This window comes from Desmodus rotundus, chromosome 6 (assembly GCF_022682495.2).
Source record: "Desmodus rotundus isolate HL8 chromosome 6, HLdesRot8A.1, whole genome shotgun sequence".
NCBI classification, from domain to species: Eukaryota; Metazoa; Chordata; class Mammalia; order Chiroptera; family Phyllostomidae; genus Desmodus; species Desmodus rotundus.
The window spans coordinates 96,243,145-96,264,177 of NC_071392.1; the positions used below are offsets into that span (position 1 = coordinate 96,243,145).

Genomic DNA, 21,033 nt, shown 5'->3' on the forward strand with positions numbered 1-21,033 from the left:
TGGATCCTCCAGAGACCACGGGCGACAGGAACAAACAAACAAAGTAACAGATTTGCAATTTTGCTTGACATTTCGACGCCTCAAAAATGAAATAAATGTCCAACTCTGTACCCCTGCAGTATTTTACCATCAGAATAACAAACAAGAAGTAAAGGTTTTGCTGTTTTTAGGGTGTTTTTTTTTTTTTTTTTTTTTTTTGGTTGTTTGAAAATCTGTGGAGAAAGCAAGTTGCAGGGGGGAGAAGGAATGACGCAATGTCAACTGTTGGGGGGGCGATAAAAGTTAGGTTCAAACTGTGAGACTGGGTCCCTGGAACCTGCAAATCACTGGCCAACAGCACGGGAATGTACAGGGCCGCCCAAGTCACGGTTTGCCAGGTGTGCCCGGCCACACACCCAGAACCCAGGACCAGCGCCCAGATACTGCAGAGTGCAGAGCGGCTCTGACGCAGCCTCCCCAGCACTGGCCCGCTGAGGTGGCTTTCTGGGCAGGTTGCTCTCCCCTTGGGGCCACCAGAAAACCAGCCCCTCAAGCCACAACATGGCGTCGTACCCCACTGCCCACCCTCCTTTCCCCGCAAACTCTATCTTCCCAAAGACAAATTCTCCCTGGATCCAACAGCCATGTTGGGGGTGGTGGGGGTGGTCGTCTTCTGGAAAAACAACTTTTAATAGCAAACATAGTGCTTGCAAACCATATAAACATGCAGCGACTGTAAAAAGAGTTAACAAGGACCAGACTTTAATCACAAGGAAAAATATTCCTGGAAACCACTGTGTTTTCAAAGATTTCAAGCCTTTCCCAACTTTAAAGTAAGAAGGGACACATACCTCCATTTTAAATCACCCTACATTTGTAAAAAAAAAATATTGAAAAACCACATTTCCAAGCTGGAAGGAGGATTGCTAGTTTTTTTTTTTTTTTTTTTGGTAAATGCGCTCTCCCACAAATCTTTGTCTGCACTATATTTTGTCCCCCCCGCGAGCCTGTTTTTTAACTCCCCCTTTTCACTTTTAATTTTAATTGTTTTACTTCCCAGAGAGCAAAGCATTCCTCCTTCCCTTGCCTTTACAAGGCTGTGATCAATACCTGTAAAAGTTAAAATCTGTTTCCACAGAAACATTGATTTCAAAGCAAACACACTATCTTAATGAGCCTAACTCTCATAAATTAAAATATTAAAGGCACTAGTAGGAGATTCCATGAAGAGAAAACAGAATTATTAATCAGGATCCCCAACTAGTCTCATTTCAGAGGTGTCAGGGTGCGGAACCCCTCTTTTACGAGCGCACACAGCCCTGTGCCTCAGTTTCCCTTGTATGTGAAATTAGAGAATTGGGCCGTGAAATAGCTGCAAGCCCTTTTGGGGTGCTGTAATGCACCCAATTCGCATGTCATTAAATTAAGATGGATTAAAAAGAGGGCTTGGGGCATCATTGTTTCCTCTTTTTGGGGGGGGGGCGTTATTTGGTGAGTATCACCATTTAAAACATGCCAAATGCATTGCTCTGGCTTGGGCTGCACACACCTGTACCAAAGACTACCACTAAATTGTGGGAAAATGTAGCCACCTGGGGAAGGTGACCCAGAGTGAGGCCAGGTGTGGCCAAAGTAACAGTCTCAGGTGAAGCGGAGACTTTGTGATCACCCGGGTCTTAAATTAGTATTCAGCTAACAAGATAGCATTCCTAGGAAAAGATTCTAGACTTTTCCAGGCTTGTGCTTTGAAACCAAAATTATTTGCATATTATTCACACAGTATAATCCTACCTTTAGAAGTTTGTGATAAGATCGCAACAAATGTATCGTTTAATTATTGAAACTGCAGATGCGTAAACACCAAAGAGACTTATTTTCACTTAATTAATAATTTTCAGCTTTACAGAAATCTGGACCCAGGAGAACAAAGACAGGACCCATCCAAAAAACTGCAAACCAAACACCGCCAGGAAGAAAAGCCAGCTTTTACGTTTTATGCTTCATAATTAAGCTGTTTTGTTGAAATGTGACCATGAACTAGGTGCTAACCTAGCAAATTCACCAATTAACTCAGATGGCGAAATTACTAAGGAAGTGGAAAACTTCCATGCTAATTAGTGCTGTGTAATTCTGGTCATTTCAACAACGTCTTTTAGGCTTTTGTTTTATTTCCCCCCCCCCCCCCAGGGCAGCACTTCAAGAAAAAAGGAGAGGTCACCTCCTTATAGTTCACACCCCCACCCCCACGCCGTTTTTTGGCCAGAGTAAAAACCGCAATCAAAAGAGAAAACCCAGAACCAACCAAATGTCACTCAACAAACAACTAATTAACGTCTTTTCATCTCCTTCCACCTGGAATAAAAGTCTTCACAACACCCCCCCCCCCCGAAAAGGACAAGAAACGCCATTTCCAGACCAATGTCATTTTCCAGTTTTGATTTGTGAATGCTTTCCCCCCCTTTTTTCACAAATCACTCTCAATGTGGCCGACTAACAGGAAAATGTGTGTGTTAATGGTTTATGGGGGTCGCTGCTGCGCGGGGGGGGGGGGGGGCGGGGGCGGGGCGGAGGGCAGCTGCTACAATTAATTCTCTTCTTTGCTTTTCAAAAAGCCTGCATGTCTGGAAGGGGAAAAAAAGGTCATACTGTAAAAATGACGTGTCATTTGGCTTCACTGGGCACTCAGCGTACTAACTCCATTTTTTTTTTTTTTTTTGGTCTTATTTTATTTGATCCTCCTTCCCTTCCTTCCACCGCCGGCCCGGCCCGGGACTCGTCTGCCCCGCGCACACAGTCTGTCCAGCCGAAACGCACCAAGTCGCGCCCAGCGGCCGCGCGCGCCCTGCTCCCCACCCCCTACTCCGGCGCCACGACTTGCCCGTGCCCCCTCCCCCTCGCTGCACCACCTTCACCACTCCGATCCCTTCCGAGGGGTTGATGTCACCCGTCCCCCCCTCCTTGGCCACTTCCCCCGCCAAAGCCTCCCCTTGGCGAGGCCCCCTCGGCCACCACGGCGCCCCCCCCGCGTCACCCCCTTCGCCCTGGCCCCTCTTTCTTTCCCTCTCCGAACAAATCACACACCCCACGGAGGCGGGTCCCCTCCCTCTGCCCGCCACCCCATTTCCTGTCCCCGAAACCCTCTTTTTGTCGCAGTCTCCCGAGCCCGGTGGGGCTTCCCCTCCCCCTCCTCAACAAGCACCCAAGCCCCTGGCGTCGTATAGGCCTCGCGGAAAGAGAGAGCAAGAAAAAGAACGAGGGAGGAGGGCAAGAAAGAGAAAGAGGGGGGGGAGAGCGCCAGCCGGGGAAGGGGACCCCGCGCCCGCGTCGCCGCGGCCCCCCGCCCCTTTTTGAGCCCCTTCCCAGCCGAATCTGCGCCCCAGGGTCCCCCTTCCGGCCTCGCCCCCCTGAGACAGAGCCCGTGAGCGGGCAGCGGGCTCGGGAGCGCGCGCCCGGGGCGGGGGGCGGGCTCGGCGCGCGCGGCCTGCGGGCGCCCCTCCGGGCCGCCGGGCCGGGCCGGGGCCGGCGCCCCCCGCCCCGCCCTTACCCAGCAGCAGCAGGCGGTGCGTGGCCCGGTAGACCTGCTTGTCCTTCTGCAGCTGCTTCTCGATCTTTTTGTTGGCCTCACGCTGCGCCTTCTCCTCGTTGCGCTGGTCCTCGGTCTTACTGTTTCCGAGACAGCCCATGGCGGCGGCGGCGGCGGGCGCGGGGCGCGGCCGGGCTGCGGCGGCGGCGGCGGGCGGGCGCGGGCGGCCTCACGCGGGCCGGGAGGGCCGGGGCAGCGCCGGGCGGGCGGGCCGGGCGCGGGCTCGGCTCCTCGGGGAGGAGCGCGGGGCGGACTGCGGGCCGCACGGGGCGGGAGGTGGCTGTAGGACGGGGGAGCGCGCTATCCGCCCCTCGAGCCGGAGCCGAAGGGGCTGCTGGCCGCGCGGGGCCGAGGCGGACCGGAGCAAGAGCTGCGGGCGCTGCTGCCGCGCTGCCGCCGCCGCCGCTCTTATTGCCTCGGCCCGGGCCCGCCGCCCCTACCCAAAAGGGCCCCGGCGGGCGGGGGGAGCGGGGGGAGGAGGAGGCGGCGGCGGCGAGGGGGGTGGAAGGAGGAGGAGGAGGGATGAGGAGCGGCCGCGGCGGCGGGGAGGGCGGGAGCTGGCGGAGGGAGGCGCCCCCCGGGTGCCCGGGAAGGGGGGTCCCTCCGCCCGCGCCCGGCCCGGAACGGGACAGGGACAGGCCGGGGCGCCGCCCCCTCGCCCCCCTGGCTCGGGCCCCAGCCGGCCCGGCCGCGGGGGGGGAGGGGGCGGCTCCGAGCCAGGGACGACCCCTCGCGCGACGCCAACGCTCCACCCCCCGGGCCGCGTAGCCCTGCGGCCCCCGAGGCCGCCGCCCCCCCTCCCGCGGGCGCCGCCGAGGGGCCGGGGTGGGCGGAAGGGGAGGGAGCGCGAGCCCGAGCCCGGACTTCGGAAAATTTTCGAAGAGAAGAGAGAGTCACAGAGAGAGCCAGAGAGCAGGGAGTGTGGAAAAAGCGAGGCGAGCACGAACCAAAGGACAGAGCAACCGAAAAGGAAAATGTGTCCACACACACACACAAACACTGAATAAAACTCCACACTGCACATGGATGGTGGGGTCTGGTGGCGGGGGTGGGGGGCAGTGGGGGGGCGCGCTAGATGAGCCTCTCGTCGCGCCCCCGGCGCCGGGCCCCCTGGCCCGAGCCGAAGGCCCCCGTGGCCCCGGAGCGCCCGCGGCCTCTGCGCCTGGTGCGGCCGCCCCAATAGGAGAAGGCGGCGCAGCCCAGGAACAGGCGGCAGCAGCAGGTCGCCCCGAACACGAAGCCGCAGCCACGGCCCTGCTCCGTGGGCTTCTGTAGCAGGAAGTTGAGCACCCACGAGGGGCTGCGCACGGAGAACACCAGGAACACCACGAGGGGCAGGTGGGCGCTCAGTGCGCCAGCCTTCCGTGGCCCGGGCCGCCACACGATGCCCCCCACGCGGGGCGCGATGTAATAGGCGTCGTCCTCGTCGGCCGAGTCCGATTCCCACGAGGCCCAGGCCCTACTCGTGCCCCCGACGCCTGCGCCCTCGCCGCCCGCGGCGGCGCCCTCCTCGGCGCCCTCTTCGGCGGCGCCGGCGCCCTCGGGGCCGTGGGCCGCCTCCTGGGCTTCGGACCCCTTCTTCTTCTTCTTCTGCATCTTCTCTAACTTCTTCCTCTCCTTCTCCTTCTTCTTCTCCTCCTTTCGCCTCTGCTCCAGCAGCTTCTTCTCGAGCTTTCTCTGCTGCTTCTCGGTCAGGAACTTCTCGGAGGGTGCCCCGCGCGGCAGGTTCTTGGGGTTCTTCGTGGTCTTCTCGGGGTTCCCACTCTTCAGCGGCGCGGGTGGCTCTCTCGGCTCGGCCAGCGCTGCAGCCGCCGCCGCAGCTTCGGCAGCCACCTCGGCTGCCGCCGCCGCTGCCCTCTTCTCGCTGTCCAGCGCCCGGGCTTTGATCTTCATGGCCATCTTCAGCATGGCTGCTCGGCCACCTCGGGGTGCCCGGCTCCCGCCTGGCCCGGGCGCCCTGCTTGCCCCTGGCCTCGGCCTTGCCGAACCCCGTGCGCCCCGTGTCGGGGGTCTCCGCTGCGATGCCCGAAGCGCTGTCCCGGGGCCGCGGAGCACGGCTGCCCGGCTTTGGGCTGCTGGGCGAGCTGCCTAAGAGTTTGCGCCAAAAAGGATGAGCAAACGAAAAAGGGGTGAGAACACACTAAAAAGCACCCAACAACAGCGAAAAACCAAAAAGCACCAAGAAATGTCAAACAACTCAAAAAAGAAAAGTGCAGAGGCGCGATGGCACGAGTTTTCTGTTACCCTCAGGCGCTCCTTGGCTTGGCTCTTGGGCACGCCAATGGAGAAGAGAAAAGAGAAAAGATAGAATTGGGGGGTGCCCGGGAGACACGGGGCAGGGCGGCAGCACCGGAGCGCCCCTGCCCTGTCCCGGTCCCGGTCCCGGTGGCTCTTGCCCGCTCCGGGCCGCTCGCACTTCGCGGGAAGCCACGGGGCACCCGGACTTACATGTGAGTGAGGTGCACTCACACGCAAGGCAGTGCCTGCCAGCCGCCCGCCGCCGCCCCACGCCGGGACAGGGGTTCGCTCCAGCCGCGGTGCCGCAGCCCCGAGCCAGAGAGCCGGCGAGCCAGAGAGCTCCGCGTGGGGCCAGCCACCTGACGCAGCCCGCTCCGCGGTGCCGACGCGACTGAGTGTCCCAGCTGAAGACCAGCGCTCCTAACCAGCCCGATGACGCCCCAGCCTCTTCAGAGGACGGACCCACAGCAGCGGCCCCTATAAACCGAAGGGGAAGCCGAAAATCCGGCCCGCCAAGGACGCGCCCAAATGGGCCGCCGCGCCACCCGGGGGTGCGGGCCGGTGTGGGGACGTCGCAGAAGTGGTCAGGGGGCGCAGGGGGCGCAGCAGTGGGGGGCGCGGGGGCGCCCAAGTTGGTGGGCGCCGGACCCCGCCTCCCAGACCTGCCTCCCAATTTTCGGTGAGTGGTGTAGCCCTGGGCGGCGTGCAAAGTGTGCGACGGCGGCGCTCACCCCTGCGGCGCGCTCCTCACCTCCGGCTCCGGGGCAGCGCACGCGGGCCGGGCCCACCCCGCCCTCCCGGCGGCGCGTGCCCGCGGAGGTGGGTGTCGGGGAACCTAAGTACTTGCGACGCCCAGACAGAGTTTCAGATCTGAGGAGAAGTGCAAGGCGAGCGCAAAACTAGCACTGCTGGAAGAAGCAGGCGGCAGGCAGTGCGCCGGCGACGCGCGAGGCGAGCGGCCGAAGCTGCGGAGTCGGTGCACCCAGCGTCTTCCCAGGCGGGAGAGGTGGTGGACCAGGCTGTCCCGCCTCTCCGAGGCCCCGTCTGGGCGCCGCGGGGGAGCTCTGGAACAGAAGGAAAAGTAGTTTATTGGACACGAAATGGTTTGCAGATTGTTTAAAAACTCTAACCTCCCCGTGCCCCACTCGTGTCCCAACACTGGCAGGTGGCGGAGAGCCCCGGGGTGAGAGGAATGGCATGGAGCTTTAGACTCCTGGGCTGCTGCTCACTTTTCCCGAGACCTTAGTTGAGTCACTTGCTGCCACTCCGGTGTCTGCTTAGGTGCAGTTCATTCGTTCAATCAGCGTTTGGTCCTCGGGCAGCCTTGTGCCCAGGTGAGCGGGGCCCCAGGTGAGCAGGCTGAGACATGGCGACTGCCTCCCTTGCCCTGTAGGCCTACCTGCCAATAAACTCGGACAAAGTAACGGTGAACTCTCCCAACTTGAAACTTTTTTGACTTCTAAACAGTCAGTAAAATTTTGAATGTTTGGGAGAAAAAAGAAAGAAGGGAAGTGGACCCGTAAATGGAAACACACCGATCACTCCTAGGGTGAGTGCCATGCTCCCGGAGGCCTGGGAGCAAACTGCCGTGAAAGCTTCCGGTTTCCTTCGGAAATAGAAAGATACCAGTAACCATTCGCCAGGACTAGTGAGATGCCCCCTCACACTGTCTGCCCGACCCAAAGGTCAGAAAAAGCGTGCCACGAGGATCTCACATAGTATTGTTTTTGGCTCCTTTAGACGCACCTCTATGCCTTTGTACAAGGCCTTTTTTTTCTGGATCTGAATGGGTGACAGAGAACAATTCAGAATCCCCAAAGAACACTTGGGATTCCGACTAGGAAGCTCGAGCTGCAGGCTGGACCCCAGGACCTGCAGCTGCTGCCCTGCTCCTGGCGGCCTCCAGCTTTCCCAGCTTGGCTGCAGAGCTGGGCTTGCTGTCTGCCTGCGTCCAAACCAGAGGAGCCAGGGCTTTGCCATGCTTTGGATTTGGGCCTCTGTTCCATACAAACATACACCTTCTTTGGGGGAAAAAAAAAAGCACTGTTCTAGGTGATCAGGTGATGCTTGGAACATGAACAGCAGCAGATAAAAACACTGAGCCCAGACCCCCGAATGTGCTGGGACGCCCAGCCACAGTAAGACAAGGGTTACGTGACTCACAATCATCCATCAACTAGCAGACTACTTGAAGATGAGGTCTAAGTTTTATATGTTTATATATTAAATAAAACCTCAGTTGAGTTTCATTAATTGATTGTCTTTTAAAAAATGATGAAGACTTATAAGGAGGAGGAAGAGATCAGAAATTTTTGTTAGGCTCCCTTTGTTCAAAAGCATCTTCCTTCCTGCTTCTACTGTGTCAAAGCACGAACACATTGTATTTAAGAGGAAGAAGGTAAATAGTAACCAATACAGCCTTGATATTTCTGCCAGCAGCTACACATTACTACAATGTAATAGACCGTCCCCGTACTTGGAAGTCCCTGAGCTGGGTTACCGGCTACCCTTTTAGAGAAATATCTATCATACCTAAACTTTGGAGGGAGTGAATCTGTCCCATGTCACATACTGACATGTATTCCAGGCAAAGCACAGTCAGGATGGGGCTATCGTCCCAGAAACACATATAGCAAGGTAAGGCTTTAATTATCTCAACTTCTGACCTAGCAGGCCATCCTTGAAAAACAAATTTTTTTAATGTAGGTTTCCCCTATATTTTGTTAAGACCAACCACTGACAGGCAAATAGAGCATTTACTCTGCAAATAAGTGACAGCAGGTAGAATCGAGGGTTTACAGGTAAGCGAATGACACTGAGAGCTTGGGAACACTATGGGCCCCGCTGTGGTCAGTTCAGCTTTCTGCTTTCACCCCACGCAAAGGGAAAGATGAGATTGTACTTAATTGGCGTGGTGAGCTGGCTCCAGCTACAGTTTTCAGTCTTGCATTTGACCTACCCAGGCTTTAAAAGTTTTCATTTTTTTCAAAAAGTCTTTCCAGTGTGAAGGCTGCCATGTGTGACCTTTTCATAGGAATTAGTAATTTATTTCACTAGGTCATTACCATTTTAAGTACCTGGTTTATGCTTTAAAAGTAAAACAATGCATTAGCATAATTCTTGGAACAGTCCCGGCTGGAGACTCTTGCCATGGAAGGGGCCTCTCCTTTGGCTCGGGGGAAGATGGAAGCAGTGGAAACCCCAGGCTCTGGAGAGAGGCAAAGGGCCAGAATGTCCTGGGTGTGGAATGCCCAGGGAGGCACAGGTCCCTGGCTCAGATGACTTGCTTCACACCAAAGCCAGCAAGTTGGGAGAATAACACACCCTAGCCTAAAACAAGAGGTCACCAACTAATACAACCTGGTCAGACAGATGGTGTCGCATGCCGCACAGAGGGACAACCTAGTCACAGTCCTTTCCAGCACCGCACAGTTGACAACGAGGGCTGAGCTCACAGGCCAGGGTTGGAGTACTGTGGTCTCGTAAGCCTCACGTTCACAGGTGGACGCGCTCCTTGGCTCCTTTGAATGTTCCCTTGTGAGCGAGAGTGCGCCTCATCTGCTTATAGAAGCAACAGACTCGCCATGGCTCAGAGCCTTGAAACTATTATTATACTTAATGATGCAATTCGGTTTTTGGACAAGAGGGTTCCTGGACTTGCACTAGTTGGGCTATTTGTAAGAGCCCAGAGAAAATACAATTATAACAGTATGTTAATAGCACAGGAAATAGCGAGGAGGTTTCCACGGAAGCGGAAACCTCGGCTATAAGGTTTTAATAGTCTTCAGTGCGTCCACTGCGCCTTTTGTCTTTAAAGCACTTTTTGCACTTTTATTCAATTAGAATGACCGTGAGTGTGGTCTGCACCTGAACATGACTGGAAGCCTGTGCCGTGGAGGCGCCCAGAGTAAGGACTGGGAAGACCGCTTTTCTAGGCCCAGTTAATCCTGAGGACCACAGGGTTCTTCAGACTCCAAGGCGGTGACTGGCGAGGCCCTGCTTTTCCTGTCGCATTCACTAGCCAGTAACGCCAAGCACAAGCGCCCCTCAACCGCATCCAAACCAAACACGACGTTTACGTTAGCGACACTTCATGTCGGAAGACTCGAAATTGAGGAATGAATGACACGGCCACGTGCAATTTCCTGCCCTGGCTGGTCTGGCTCAGTGGATGGGGTGCTGGCCTGCGAACCAGGACTCCCGGTCAGGGTGCGCGCCCAGGGTTCTGGGCCTGGTCCCTGGTTGGGGTGCGTGTGAGAGGCAAATGATGGAGGTTTCCCTCTCTTTTGAAAACTAAATACATCTTTAAAAAAATAGAAATCTCCTTATTTAATATCCATCAACTAATTCTAAAAGAACTTTTAGCAGACTTCAGAAAGTACTCTAACCCACAGAGTGAGGGCCCACCGCCCAGTGCTGTCCGGGCCCGGTGTCCCCAGCCAGAGGCTGTGAGGTGCCGCCCAGGCACCTGCTCACACGCAGCTCGCAACACCTCCCCTGACCTTGGAAGGTGGGCTCTTGTCTAGGAGCAGCTTCCAGGTCCCCTGCACCTTTCTCACAAAGCCCCCAGAGCCTGCCGCGCAGTGGGTGGGGTTCCTTTGAACCAAGCCGCCCTCTAGCTTAAAAGGTGGAAACCATAGGAAAGGCACTCACTAAGCACATCACTCTATTCCTTTAAAACTGACAGCTAAGTACTAGGATGCCCACATACGGTGGCCTTGGGTGAAGATCCTAGATGGACAATTTGGATCAGGGGCATAGCGACATCAGCCACAGACCAATGGACCCACTTACTAGAGATCTTGTAAGATTGGGGAGGAAAAAAAAAGATGAGAAAGCATCACCTACAGCAGGAAAGTCAATTTTCCTAAGCGAAAATAGCTTTAATTCCTCAAGGGGGAAATTTTTATCATGAGGATGAAGGTAATAGGGAAACCTGTTGCTTAGAACATACGGCTTGGCCTTGAGGATAGAGAGTGTGCAGGGAGGGGTAGGTATGGGCCAGCTAATTTCTGTTCTTACTTACAAGGTGCCTTCTTGGGAGCACATTTTCACCTAACACCTTACTAAACAAGTCACAGCGGGAGAAAACCAGAAGCCGCGTTGGCACAATCCCGGGAGGGCCCCAGACCTCCACGGTCTTCCACCGAGAAGAGTTCCGGGCGTTACACACGGGGCTCAAGAAGGGGATACATTTCCTCTCCTTAAGGGCTCCTTTGTACACACGTGCATGCCAATGGAGTGGCACCCAACACAGATTTTACTTCTTGGGTCTTTACTTTGTTTACTTGCCAACCAAAGTGGCTGATCCTTCTCAAACAGCCTGGCGACTGGTCACCAGCCTCCACTGGGGCAACAGAGATGGTGACGAGGGAAGTGGGGGTCACTTGCCTTTGAAACAGAAACCCTCTCTCCACCTGCTGTTGGTAAACCCTGAATCAAGCAATTAATTAAGCAATTAATGTGACAATTAGTCACGCGTTTAATCCATCTAGAAACGCAGGTACCTTTCCATCTTGGCGTGTTTGCCCGCGGGCATCTAAACTCAACTAGGGAAAGGTGTCGAGGCTGGAGCCCTGCCCACCCACCTGGGTTGTGTTCTGGGGGAGGGCCGTGGGCACCAAGGCTAGGGCTCCTGGGTGAGGAGGGCCACCTCGCCCTTTGCAGGGGCCTACACTCAGGCCCCATCTGTCCTCCCAGCGGGGTTTCTGTTCGGTCAAAACGCTGTTTTTGCTGGGGAGCCCAGAGGCTGTGCCCTCTGTCCCCTCCCTCAGCAGTTCTTTCCCTGGCCTGTTAGGAGCTCCCCCCCCCCAGGACACCAGCAGAGCCCAGAGGGCACGGTGGCTTTCTAAGGTCTTTGCCGACCTCAGGAAGTTAGGGGGAGAAAATCATTCAACTGAAGCATCAAGCACTTGCACCAGTCTGGGGGTCGGATGAGGAGGAGATGTTTTCATGGGCTTCAGACGTCAGCCCTACAGCCAGTCCCGGGGTTTCTGAACTGCCCAGGGCTGGGAAAGCTGCCCCTGCCCGCTTTCTTAAACATTCCTGCCTCTAGGTCCTTTTAGTCTCTACTACCTTCTCAGATTACGGCTCCTTTTGTGCTAATTACACCAAAAAAAATTGAAAGAATGTCGCTGACTTTACAAAGAACCCAAAGCAGGCTTGCTTTAAACCCTAAATATAGCCAACTCCTTTCAGAAGGCAGACGACTCGGCTTTCAAATTCATTGCAGATGACCGACTCACTTATTGAGACCCAGGTGACAGAAGGGCTCTGCTCTTGGGAGGGCAAATTGAAATGGTGTGTGGCTTTTGGGGGCTACTTGCATAAAATGAGATCTGATTAAGGGTGAATTCCTCCTCCCTTCAGCACATAACTGTAAATCAAGATTTGCCAAAAAACAGACAGAGACCCAACGACAACAAAAAGAGACTTGCCAGGGACAGCGGGCTCGCGGACGCGGCAAGACCGCAGGGCGGAAACAGACGCTGGCCAGCAGGGGCCGTCAGCCCCCAGACCTAGCAGGTCCAGTGCAAACACAGCGGAAGCCTGACCTCTGGCCCCGAAGGCTGAGGCTGCGGCCCAAAGAGAGGATGCAGCCCTCCACAAACCCAGCCAGTCGGGTGGGGCCCTGCTGCCACCTTAACTCCAAGGCTTGGCAGGTGAACAGGAGCAGGGCAGAAGGATTTACTTTTCTAAGGAACATGAAACACTGAATTGCTATCCTGGAATAGTGCTGCAGCTGTGACCCTCAGGGCTGAGTTGTGGGCGCCTGCTAGTGTGGCAGCTGTGCCCGACACCTGCCCAGCCTGGCTGAAATTGGGAGGCCTGACTCCGGTTTTCCCACCCGTCAACAGGTGGGGACTCCGAAGCCAGCCAGAATGGGCCTTTTGCCATGGACACAGAAGACCTGACCACATGTGCTCAGCCGTCCAGAGCCTGGCTGCGGGGACCAGAACGTGGAGGCAGACCTGTGGCGGCGGTGGTGGGGGGAGCAGGGGAGGAGAGGATGCAGAGCTGAGACAGCTGATGGGGACTAGGCCCTTCTTCTAGGTTTTGAAGCAAACAAGTCTCTCCTGTAATTGGCTTTTGGAGGATTTTAGCAATTGAAGCAAGTCTGGGGTTTCAGGAACTGTATCACCAAAATTGGCATTATTAGAGGAAGTGGCACAAAGCTGGACAGGCAGAGTGCCTGTAACATACTAATTACACCTGTTTTCACCCCCGCGGTGCAGTGACCTAACACTAAGGACTGAATGCCCTAGGAAACCAGCCCTTCACAAAAACAAGACACGAACACCTGAGGATGAGGCCACCGGGCGAAGGTCGCACTGAGTCCCTGGGTCCGCCCAATCAGCTGATGTTTGAGGAACCTTGGCTACATCGAAGGAAGGGGCACCCCACTGTGACTGACGTCAATGTGAGGGTCGGGTCGAGTCTGAAGGACAAAGGCCAGCCTGAGCATGGGGCCCACAGGGGGTCGTGGCCTCAGAGGGCCAGAGGGAGGCTGGGCTGTGTTTGGTGGAGCCAAAGATGGGTCCTCCAAGCACCTTTCCTTGGTCCATCCCACCCACTGCAAAGGCCCTGGGTCCCTATGTCCTGGCAAGCCAGTGACAGATGGCTGATGGATAGGGAATCATCCCTAGGGGCTGCCAACACCCCCACTTGGGAGACTGGTCCCAGTAAGATGATGCTGAAGGTACCCGCCTACTTAAAGCACTGTTTGGTTTTTGCTTCCTTACTCTGGAAAGATCACCTCTACCTTCTGAGTTCCAGGACTTCTTAAATCATTGGCCTCCCAGAAGCTTCTCCGAGCAGCCCAGCTGTGCAAGAACCTTTCCGAGGAAGTTGATCTACAACTTGGTTGGGACCCAAAGACACTTTATCTACGCTGACCCAGAATTCTTATCCATGCCTCACGGGGGCAACTTACAGTCATTCTCAGCCTTCAAAGTGAGTTTCTTAGATGGTTTTCTGTTAATGAAATCAGTAATGATTCCAAAAACATCATTTCTATAAGTGGTCACGAGTTAGTTGAATGCAAAATGTGAAAAAAAACAAACAAACCCCAAACTAATGGTTGACTTGTGTGATCCCCAAAGACATTTAATGTTTTAATCTTCGATAGAAGATACCTTTCTCTATCATTTACCTTACACATTTTAAAATGTGTTGAATCAACGTGTTTTCCTCTACCTGGCCTAACCCCACCTCTGTGAGACCTAGTGGGGTTCAGAAGGCAGAGGGGGAGCTTTGTAAGACAGAGGGAAGAGGGGCAGAATGACTAGGCTAAGGAACAGAACTAGGATTCTGAACTGAATGCCAAAGGCAGACGGGAGTTTGAGAGGAGGATGTGAGTGATTTCTAAACTGTGTGAAGCCGCACAGCAAATCCAACGGGAGGGGCCACGGGGAAAAGCTACTAGCAGCCTGCAAAGCCCAGGGAATCAAACAAACAAAAACCTTTCTAATTCACAGTAACTAAGCCCTTGCTCCACCTTCCTCCCCAAACTTGGCGGCTCTGTGAAAAGACCCAGCTGCTGCCCTTTCCTTCTGGAAAGGCGATGTTGGTTCCTCTAGCAAAGCCCCATTATTACAATTCTGAGATCTGCTTAATGGGGCCACTAACAAAGATAAGTCATCAATTTCTGACCTTCCTTTTCCCGAAGCCTGCGCCTCCTGGAAAGGCCCCTGTGAGCTGCCCCGATGTCACCGGTAGGCTCCAGGCTTCTAGAAGCGTCTGCTCACTGGGCGTCCACAGGCCACCCAAGCCGCCCTGCACCAGAGCCTTGAAGCTTGTGGGTCAGGCCCTGAGAAACGGGGTGTGCTGCCAGTGAGCAGAGCTGCCTCTCTGATGCCCCCCCGCCCAAGTAGACAGGAGCCTATGGAGGCCCAAGCTGCTACCGGGGAGCTGGGGGGGTGGGCAGAAGTCACTGCACTGGGGGTGCCCTGGCTGTTGCAGAGCGGGCTCGGGGAGATGGGGGTCCAACTGGAACAAGGGAGGAGGCAGGGACATCCAGAGCCCTAGGGCCCCCTCCCCTCTCTGTTGGAATTCGATTTTTAAGGGCTCCACTATTAAAAATGCACCTCTTGCAGCCTTTGGGCTTCCCAGAGCACTTCATTAAAATGCAAATGTCCCTAAAGGGCCACCCCAAGCCTTTGCTGGCTAATGGGATTAACTGACCTGAACACAACCTCCCGCAGGGAGGGAAAAAAGCCTGAGCCCAGACCCCCTGATCCGCAAACCTGCCATCTCAACACCCAGGGAGGGCAGTCCCGGCACCTCTTTCCGGGACCCTCAGGAGCCAGTGTTCCTGCGGGGTCTGCCTGGGACCCACACCTCCTGGGATCACGCGTCGGCAAAGCGACGTGGGCAGCTGACTTTCCCGGGAGTGGGTTTTCCCATGGCTGTCTCAGCAGTCAAAGCGTTCAAAGGCCACAAGCAAAGAGCAGCCGAGACTGGCGATCCTGTTGAAGTGAATGTTACTCATGGAACCAAACCGGTCCCTGTCGCCCGGGGGTTCCGTCAGGTTGGCACCTCCCTCCTCTGGTACGCAAAGAACCCCTCCGCTGACCTATGTGGGTGCACACGTGTTCATTTTCAAACACACACGAGATCACGTAGCATGTGCTGGGCACGACAGGAGGCCCGAGCATCAGACACACGTCCTAAGGGTACTCAACAGATAACTGGAAAGTATGGGTGAGAGGGAAGTTGCAGATTAAACTCAGGAGCTGTAAATGCGTCTCTTCCCACAATGGCTGGGGGTGGTCCTTCTACTTGAACATCCGTTTGCGTGAGGAGCCGGGAGGAAGAGGCCCGAAGCTCTAGGATCCAAGGTGGAGGATGGAAGCTAGGACGAAAGCACCCCGCAGTGTATTTCCACCGCTGGCTTGGAACTACCTACTGTTTCTGATCCCACCCCCTGAGCACAAATCCACGCACAGAAGACTGTAAGGCCTGGGAATTTTCAGTCCCACAAGACCCTGGGAGGGTGTTTGGCTGCAGGGTCCCCGTGGCACCTGGGTCCCCCTGCCTCCACGGGGCCCACCTGGGCCTCCGTCAGCCCCACAACCCCTCCCTGTGTAAGTTTCAGCCCCACGTGGACACGGAACTCTGCTCACGTGGCCACTAGTGCAGCTGGTGGCCCCGTGTGGACCTTCCTGGGCGTTCCGCGGTAGAGTGGCCCAGCTGCGGGTCTTGTGACATAAGCACGGTCAGGTCTGCCGGGGTCCTTGTGGACCCCATTCCTGTCTCAGTGGTGCCCCTGCGCCCTGGCCTCTCAGCCTGCCCAGGGCACGGCATCCTGGACGTTGATGAGTGAGTGGACGAAAGAATGAATGAAACAGACCCCTAGAAGGGCGCACTCACGGCGCACAACCACTGTAGGCTGAGGTGCTACCAGAGGGCAATGGCTCTAGCCGGGGGCACACCCTGCGCGCGTGTCCACGTAGCACCCCAGCTCCCTGTGCAGTAAACCTCAGAGGCACCCGCAGCCGCACATTTGGAAACTCCCTTCGGGACAACTGTGTGCACTCGGAAGCCTGGTTCTCCTGGACCAGGCATGGCATTTTCGGCGGGGTTCCCATTAAACACTTCCCAGCCACCTTTCTTTTTTTCTGAAGAACAGCCAGGACACACCCTCCCTCCCCACCACGCATGATGCCTAAACGTCACCGAAGGCCTGTTTTATGAACCTGCATGGGGCGAGGCCCTTTTTTCCACCATGAGAATGGCAACTGCCCCCGCCCGCACACGCCTGGGCCCCTAATCAGCCATTGTGCCCAGTCTCAAAGCGACACAAATTCGGCTCCAATCAATTAGTAACACATCTCCAACTCTGGGCGCCTGGGAAAGCCAGCTGGTCCCGGAGGAGTGGGCTCACCCTTGAGGGTGCTTGTGCCTCTCTGGGCTGTGTTGTCTTTGGGTTCTTTGGAAAAGACAAACGTGTGGGAGATGGGGTCCTACCACAACAAGTTAGGACAAGACTTTGATTTTAGTTTCTCCTGCAGCTCATGGATCAACACAGGACGCAGAGGCAGGTGATGGAGCCCTGTCAGTACCAACGCCAGGAAACGGAAGGTCAACCGGTGTGCGATTCCCCCTTTCTCCAGCCCGGGGCTCACTGTGCACGCCCGCCCGCCCAGCTCGGAGCAACCCGTGTTGTCCCAGAATCTCTCCCCCGCATCCCCTCCCTTCCTCACCAACTAGAATTGACTCCCCTCTCTAATGAACATACCCAGGAGAATAAAACTTGTTTTTCCAAAGTGGGGGGGAAGGAAGAAAGGAAGGGAGAGAGGAAGGAAGGGGGGGGGCAGGAGAAAAGAAAAACAACGCCTGTATACTGGGGCTGGCCAGGGCCAGATTCCCGAGGCCACCAACCTGCGCACCCAGATTTCCTCCACACCAGAGACTACACAGAACTACAGGGGGGTTGCTTGTAAGTTTAGGGTTTGCTGCGTTTTGTTTTGAGTAATTATCGAATCAAATAACTCATGAAGATTGACTTTTTTTTTTTTTTTTTTAAGGACAAAGGCCCATGGTGTGCCTGACTTCTTAAAACCAACCTGCTAAGCAGGAGGAGGCGTGTGAAGTCACTTGAGAAATCAGGTTGTGCAAGAAGGGGGCTTATTGCTCATTTGGACGACAAACAAAAATGGGATGATTGGTTTAGAAACAGGACAGGAATGCAGGAGAAGCCGTGGGGAGAGGGCCAGGGTCAGAGCCCAGCAAACAATGCGGAAGGGAGGCAGGAGCCTCTTCTCCAGCAAACACGCCAGCCTCTCTGTGCCTGTCCTACTCAGTGGAGTCCAGAACCCACCCAGCACCCAGCAGGGCAGTGGGATGCGGAGAGGATGATGCCCCAGGCCTGCAGGCCCCCTCCAGGTCAAGCCCGGACGGGCCCGCAGCTGTGCGGGCAAGTCCGTCCAACACTGGCAGCCCAGCAGCCTCCGCCTGGTGCAGGGCCGTAGCCAGGACTTGCAACCAGACCCTCCCTCCCAGACTAGAAGTTCCCAGTGGGCAGGAGCCCTGGCCGTGGTTGGAGCTAAACTGAACAAGCACAGTTCTTTCTCTCTTCTTTTTTCTTTCCTTTCCCTCCCCTTCCCTTTCCTTCCTTCTCTCCCTCCCTTTCTCTCTTTCAAAAAATTTAACTTAGTCTCTGTATTTATTTATCTCTTAAGAGATAAATGCACATTTTTTGTACCTTTCTCTCTCTCTCTCTCCAGTGAAGACCTGGCTAGGGGGCAGGTTTTTAACTTCTTAGTAGTTCACAAGGATGCTGGGACTTCAAAGGTCTAGAGAAGGCAAAGCCAAAGAAAGGTATTCAGACACTCGCCCGTCTTCCCCACCCCTGTGAGAGGGCTGAGCGAGCCACAGACTGTGAGACAGGGAACAGGGGCAAATCTCAAGGAAACCTGTGTGTGTGTGGTAGGGGTGCTAAATGCAAAACCGTTTGCACGCCATGCTTAACACTTCCTTTAGAAATAGTCATCTACCTGGGTAAAGAAGAGGAGATAAGGGGAAGTAAAATCATGGAGGGATAGGGGTGGGGTAGGGGATGGATTCCCTGTAACAGTACAATGGCATTTAAACAGCAAATACAACTTATGCAAGAAAAGGAGAAAGGGGCCAGGGGACAAGTGTGCAGCACGGCTGCTCAAGCAAAAGGGGGCTCTTTGGCCCCATGTAAGAGAGCCTGAGTTCTGAGGGGCATGACCCCCTCTAAAGAAAAGGGATGTGTATGCTGGGGGTGGGTCCTGGCAGACAACCCCCCAAATGACCAGATCAAAGCCCTCTGCTCCCCACATAGCACAGAATAGCAGGACTGACCGTAAAGCTAACCCCCCAAAGGCCCAGGACAGGATGAAACCCCAACCTAAAATGGAAGATACCCAGCCCCTGCCCCAAGTGGGGCATTTTTCCTTTGGGGCTCTCTAAATTTCATCCAGAGAATTCTAAGTGATCCCACTTCCTGTGAGCGGCTTAGCTCTCTGCTGACCTCTGGTGGGGGATGAGCTCTCCTGGCCCAGACAAGGTGTTAGAAACAGAGGTGGTCCACCTGCCCTGCTTCCCCAGGAACCCCAACATCCCTGGGAGGGGAGGAAGAGAGCCACCCACCCCGGTGGGTGCTGTGTTACCTGACCTTGGCCAAGGTTCATGGCTACAACTTGGGCAGTTGGGAAGGAAGGGGAGCAAGAGAGACTAAAGAAGCTCCAGAAGATTGTGGGCTTAAGAAAGTTGGAACAAAGTTTAAGTTAAAGAAGAGAAGTTCAGTAGGAGGGTTGCAGGAAGCTTTTGCCTGAAGTTGAAGTTTTATTTCGTTTTCCTGACTTCTCTACTATCAAAGAGAGGAGAGAGCGTGTCTGAGAACAGGCATGGGGGCAGGTCTGGCAGGGGGCACCATTGCCAGTACAGGACTTTGAAGGCCCTTCTCAAATAGATGAGGTTGTGACTACTGTTGTGCAGAGGGGGAGGGGAGGAAACGGCGAGGGTGCCTATTCTTTCTGGATCCGAGGAACGTGGCCCAGCCATCAGGTCCGATTTCCCCTCCACTGAAAACCTGGCCTAAAGAAGGCAGCTCGAAGGGCAAGGTTGGGCCTGAGAGGAAAGGTGGGGGACCTATTCCTAGTTCTTAGCCAGGAAGACTCTTCACTAGAGAGACCGCCCCTCGCATGCTGTGGTTTGCAGCACTGAAGAGCAGAGATGCTGAGAAGGGAAAGCGAACACAGCCCTGAATGTCAGAGACCCTGAAAATCCCAATGATGCTCTGGGGAACGAAAAACCAGTCAGGATTCACCCAAGGCCAGTGCCTTCTCTGTAAAATACAACTGACACCCCCTGCCCAAGTCTACTCCCTCACCTCCCTGCATCTTCCCATACCATGTCAAATGCTAGCTCCTCCAGGAAGGCTCCCTGGGTTTCCCTGCCCACCTCTGAATCTTTCCCAGCTCTCCAATGGGATGGAAAAGAATGCATGCCTCAGTCTGCTTCCTGCAAAGATCTCCCCAGTGATGGGCACCCACAAATTCTCATTATTTAGCAAAGGACGAAAGATCGGCCGACAACACCCTGCACAATCAGCTGTTTCTGAAAGGATGCTGTAAGCGAGAGTGGGGGCCAGTGCATGTATTCTGGTTAAACTTTTCACAAGCAAGCTGAAGAAGTTCTAGAGTGAGAAGACCATTGCTCAGAAGAGGACAATTTGCCCAAAGTCTCTCAGCTGGTTCCCTGCAGAACCAGGGCACGAGGGCTGGGGTGTGGAGCCCACCGACCCCCGTGCTGTCCTGTCCTGGCTACTTTTAGAGCTACTAAAGTGACAGGATTTGCCTGCAGAGATCAATGGCTCCACTGAAAACCCTTTACAACTGTCCCTGGGCCCAGGGAGTGGGGGCTGTGTCTTGGGAGAGGATTAGGGGAAGGGGCGCAGAGCGGAACCGAGCAGCCTGCACTTTTGCACAGCTAGGCTCTCATCAGTGAAAGGCGAGCGCCATCTGCCAGCCGGCTGTGAGCAGCCCTGCTTTATTTTGTTGTTTTACTTCCAGCCCCAGCTAGTAGGTATTCTCACCTCGTCCCCTAAAAAAGAGGGGGTATTTCCTGCTCGGAACCTCCCCTGAAAGAAGCATCTTATTAAGAAAAGAAGTCTCGAGAGAGGGGAAAATGGGAAAACAAGAAAGAAATTAGGGAGTTTCCTAGGACGCCAGCTTCCACCACCCCGGTGTGGAGCTGTGTGCACCTCTGTGGGGAACATGGGTCAGCCCCTCTTCCCCAGCTGCAGCCTGGATGGGGGTCTCCCTCCAGGCCCCTTCTTCCAGGCACATGACAGCTGGCCTCCCAATTTTGAGCCTGTCTTAACACCTAAAGTCAGACCCTACTTCTGGGGAATCAAAGTTTTAGGTCCCCTGCTCCCACCCCCACCCCCAAAATGAGAGCAGCCTCTGCCACCTGTATCCTCAGTCTCAGGAGAAGACACCTGGATGTGTCCCAGCCCGCCACAGGCCAGTCTTTGTCTAGAGTCCCCTTTCTCACGCCTGCCCACCTGCTCACCTGGGGTCGCCACCTCTTTACGCACAAAGCTGAACACAAACCCATGAAGCGTAAGTCCCTCCACGGACCAGGGCAGACTCACCCCAAAGTCGAGCCCTCTCTGCCGGTTTAAGAATCTATTGGCCTTTTCTGGATGCCACTTGGCAAATGCATGGACTCCGCCACGGTCCCAGGAGTGAAAAGCCTCT

General features: G+C 55.3%; 1 protein-coding gene across 10 annotated transcripts in view; it reads right to left on the reverse strand.

The window, feature by feature from the left end:
• Positions 1-21,033, reverse strand: part of GNAS (GNAS complex locus) — a 48,698-nt gene that overhangs the window by 11,772 nt on the left and 15,893 nt on the right. For 2 of the 10 annotated variants that reach the window (XM_024559376.4, XM_024559375.4), the window contains exon 1: positions 6,011-6,125. The exons of 5 other annotated variants lie outside the window; for them this stretch is intronic. Coding sequence is in view for 2 of the 5 variants with exons in the window: in XM_053926223.2 (XP_053782198.1) it covers positions 3,524-3,662 (139 nt within the window). In the remaining 3 variants the exon portion in view is untranslated. Of the gene's footprint in view, positions 1-3,523; positions 3,948-6,010; positions 6,126-21,033 lie in introns of those variants that run through there. 3 more of the 10 variants (XM_053926223.2, XM_053926222.2, XM_071221731.1) reach the window with 2 other exon arrangements.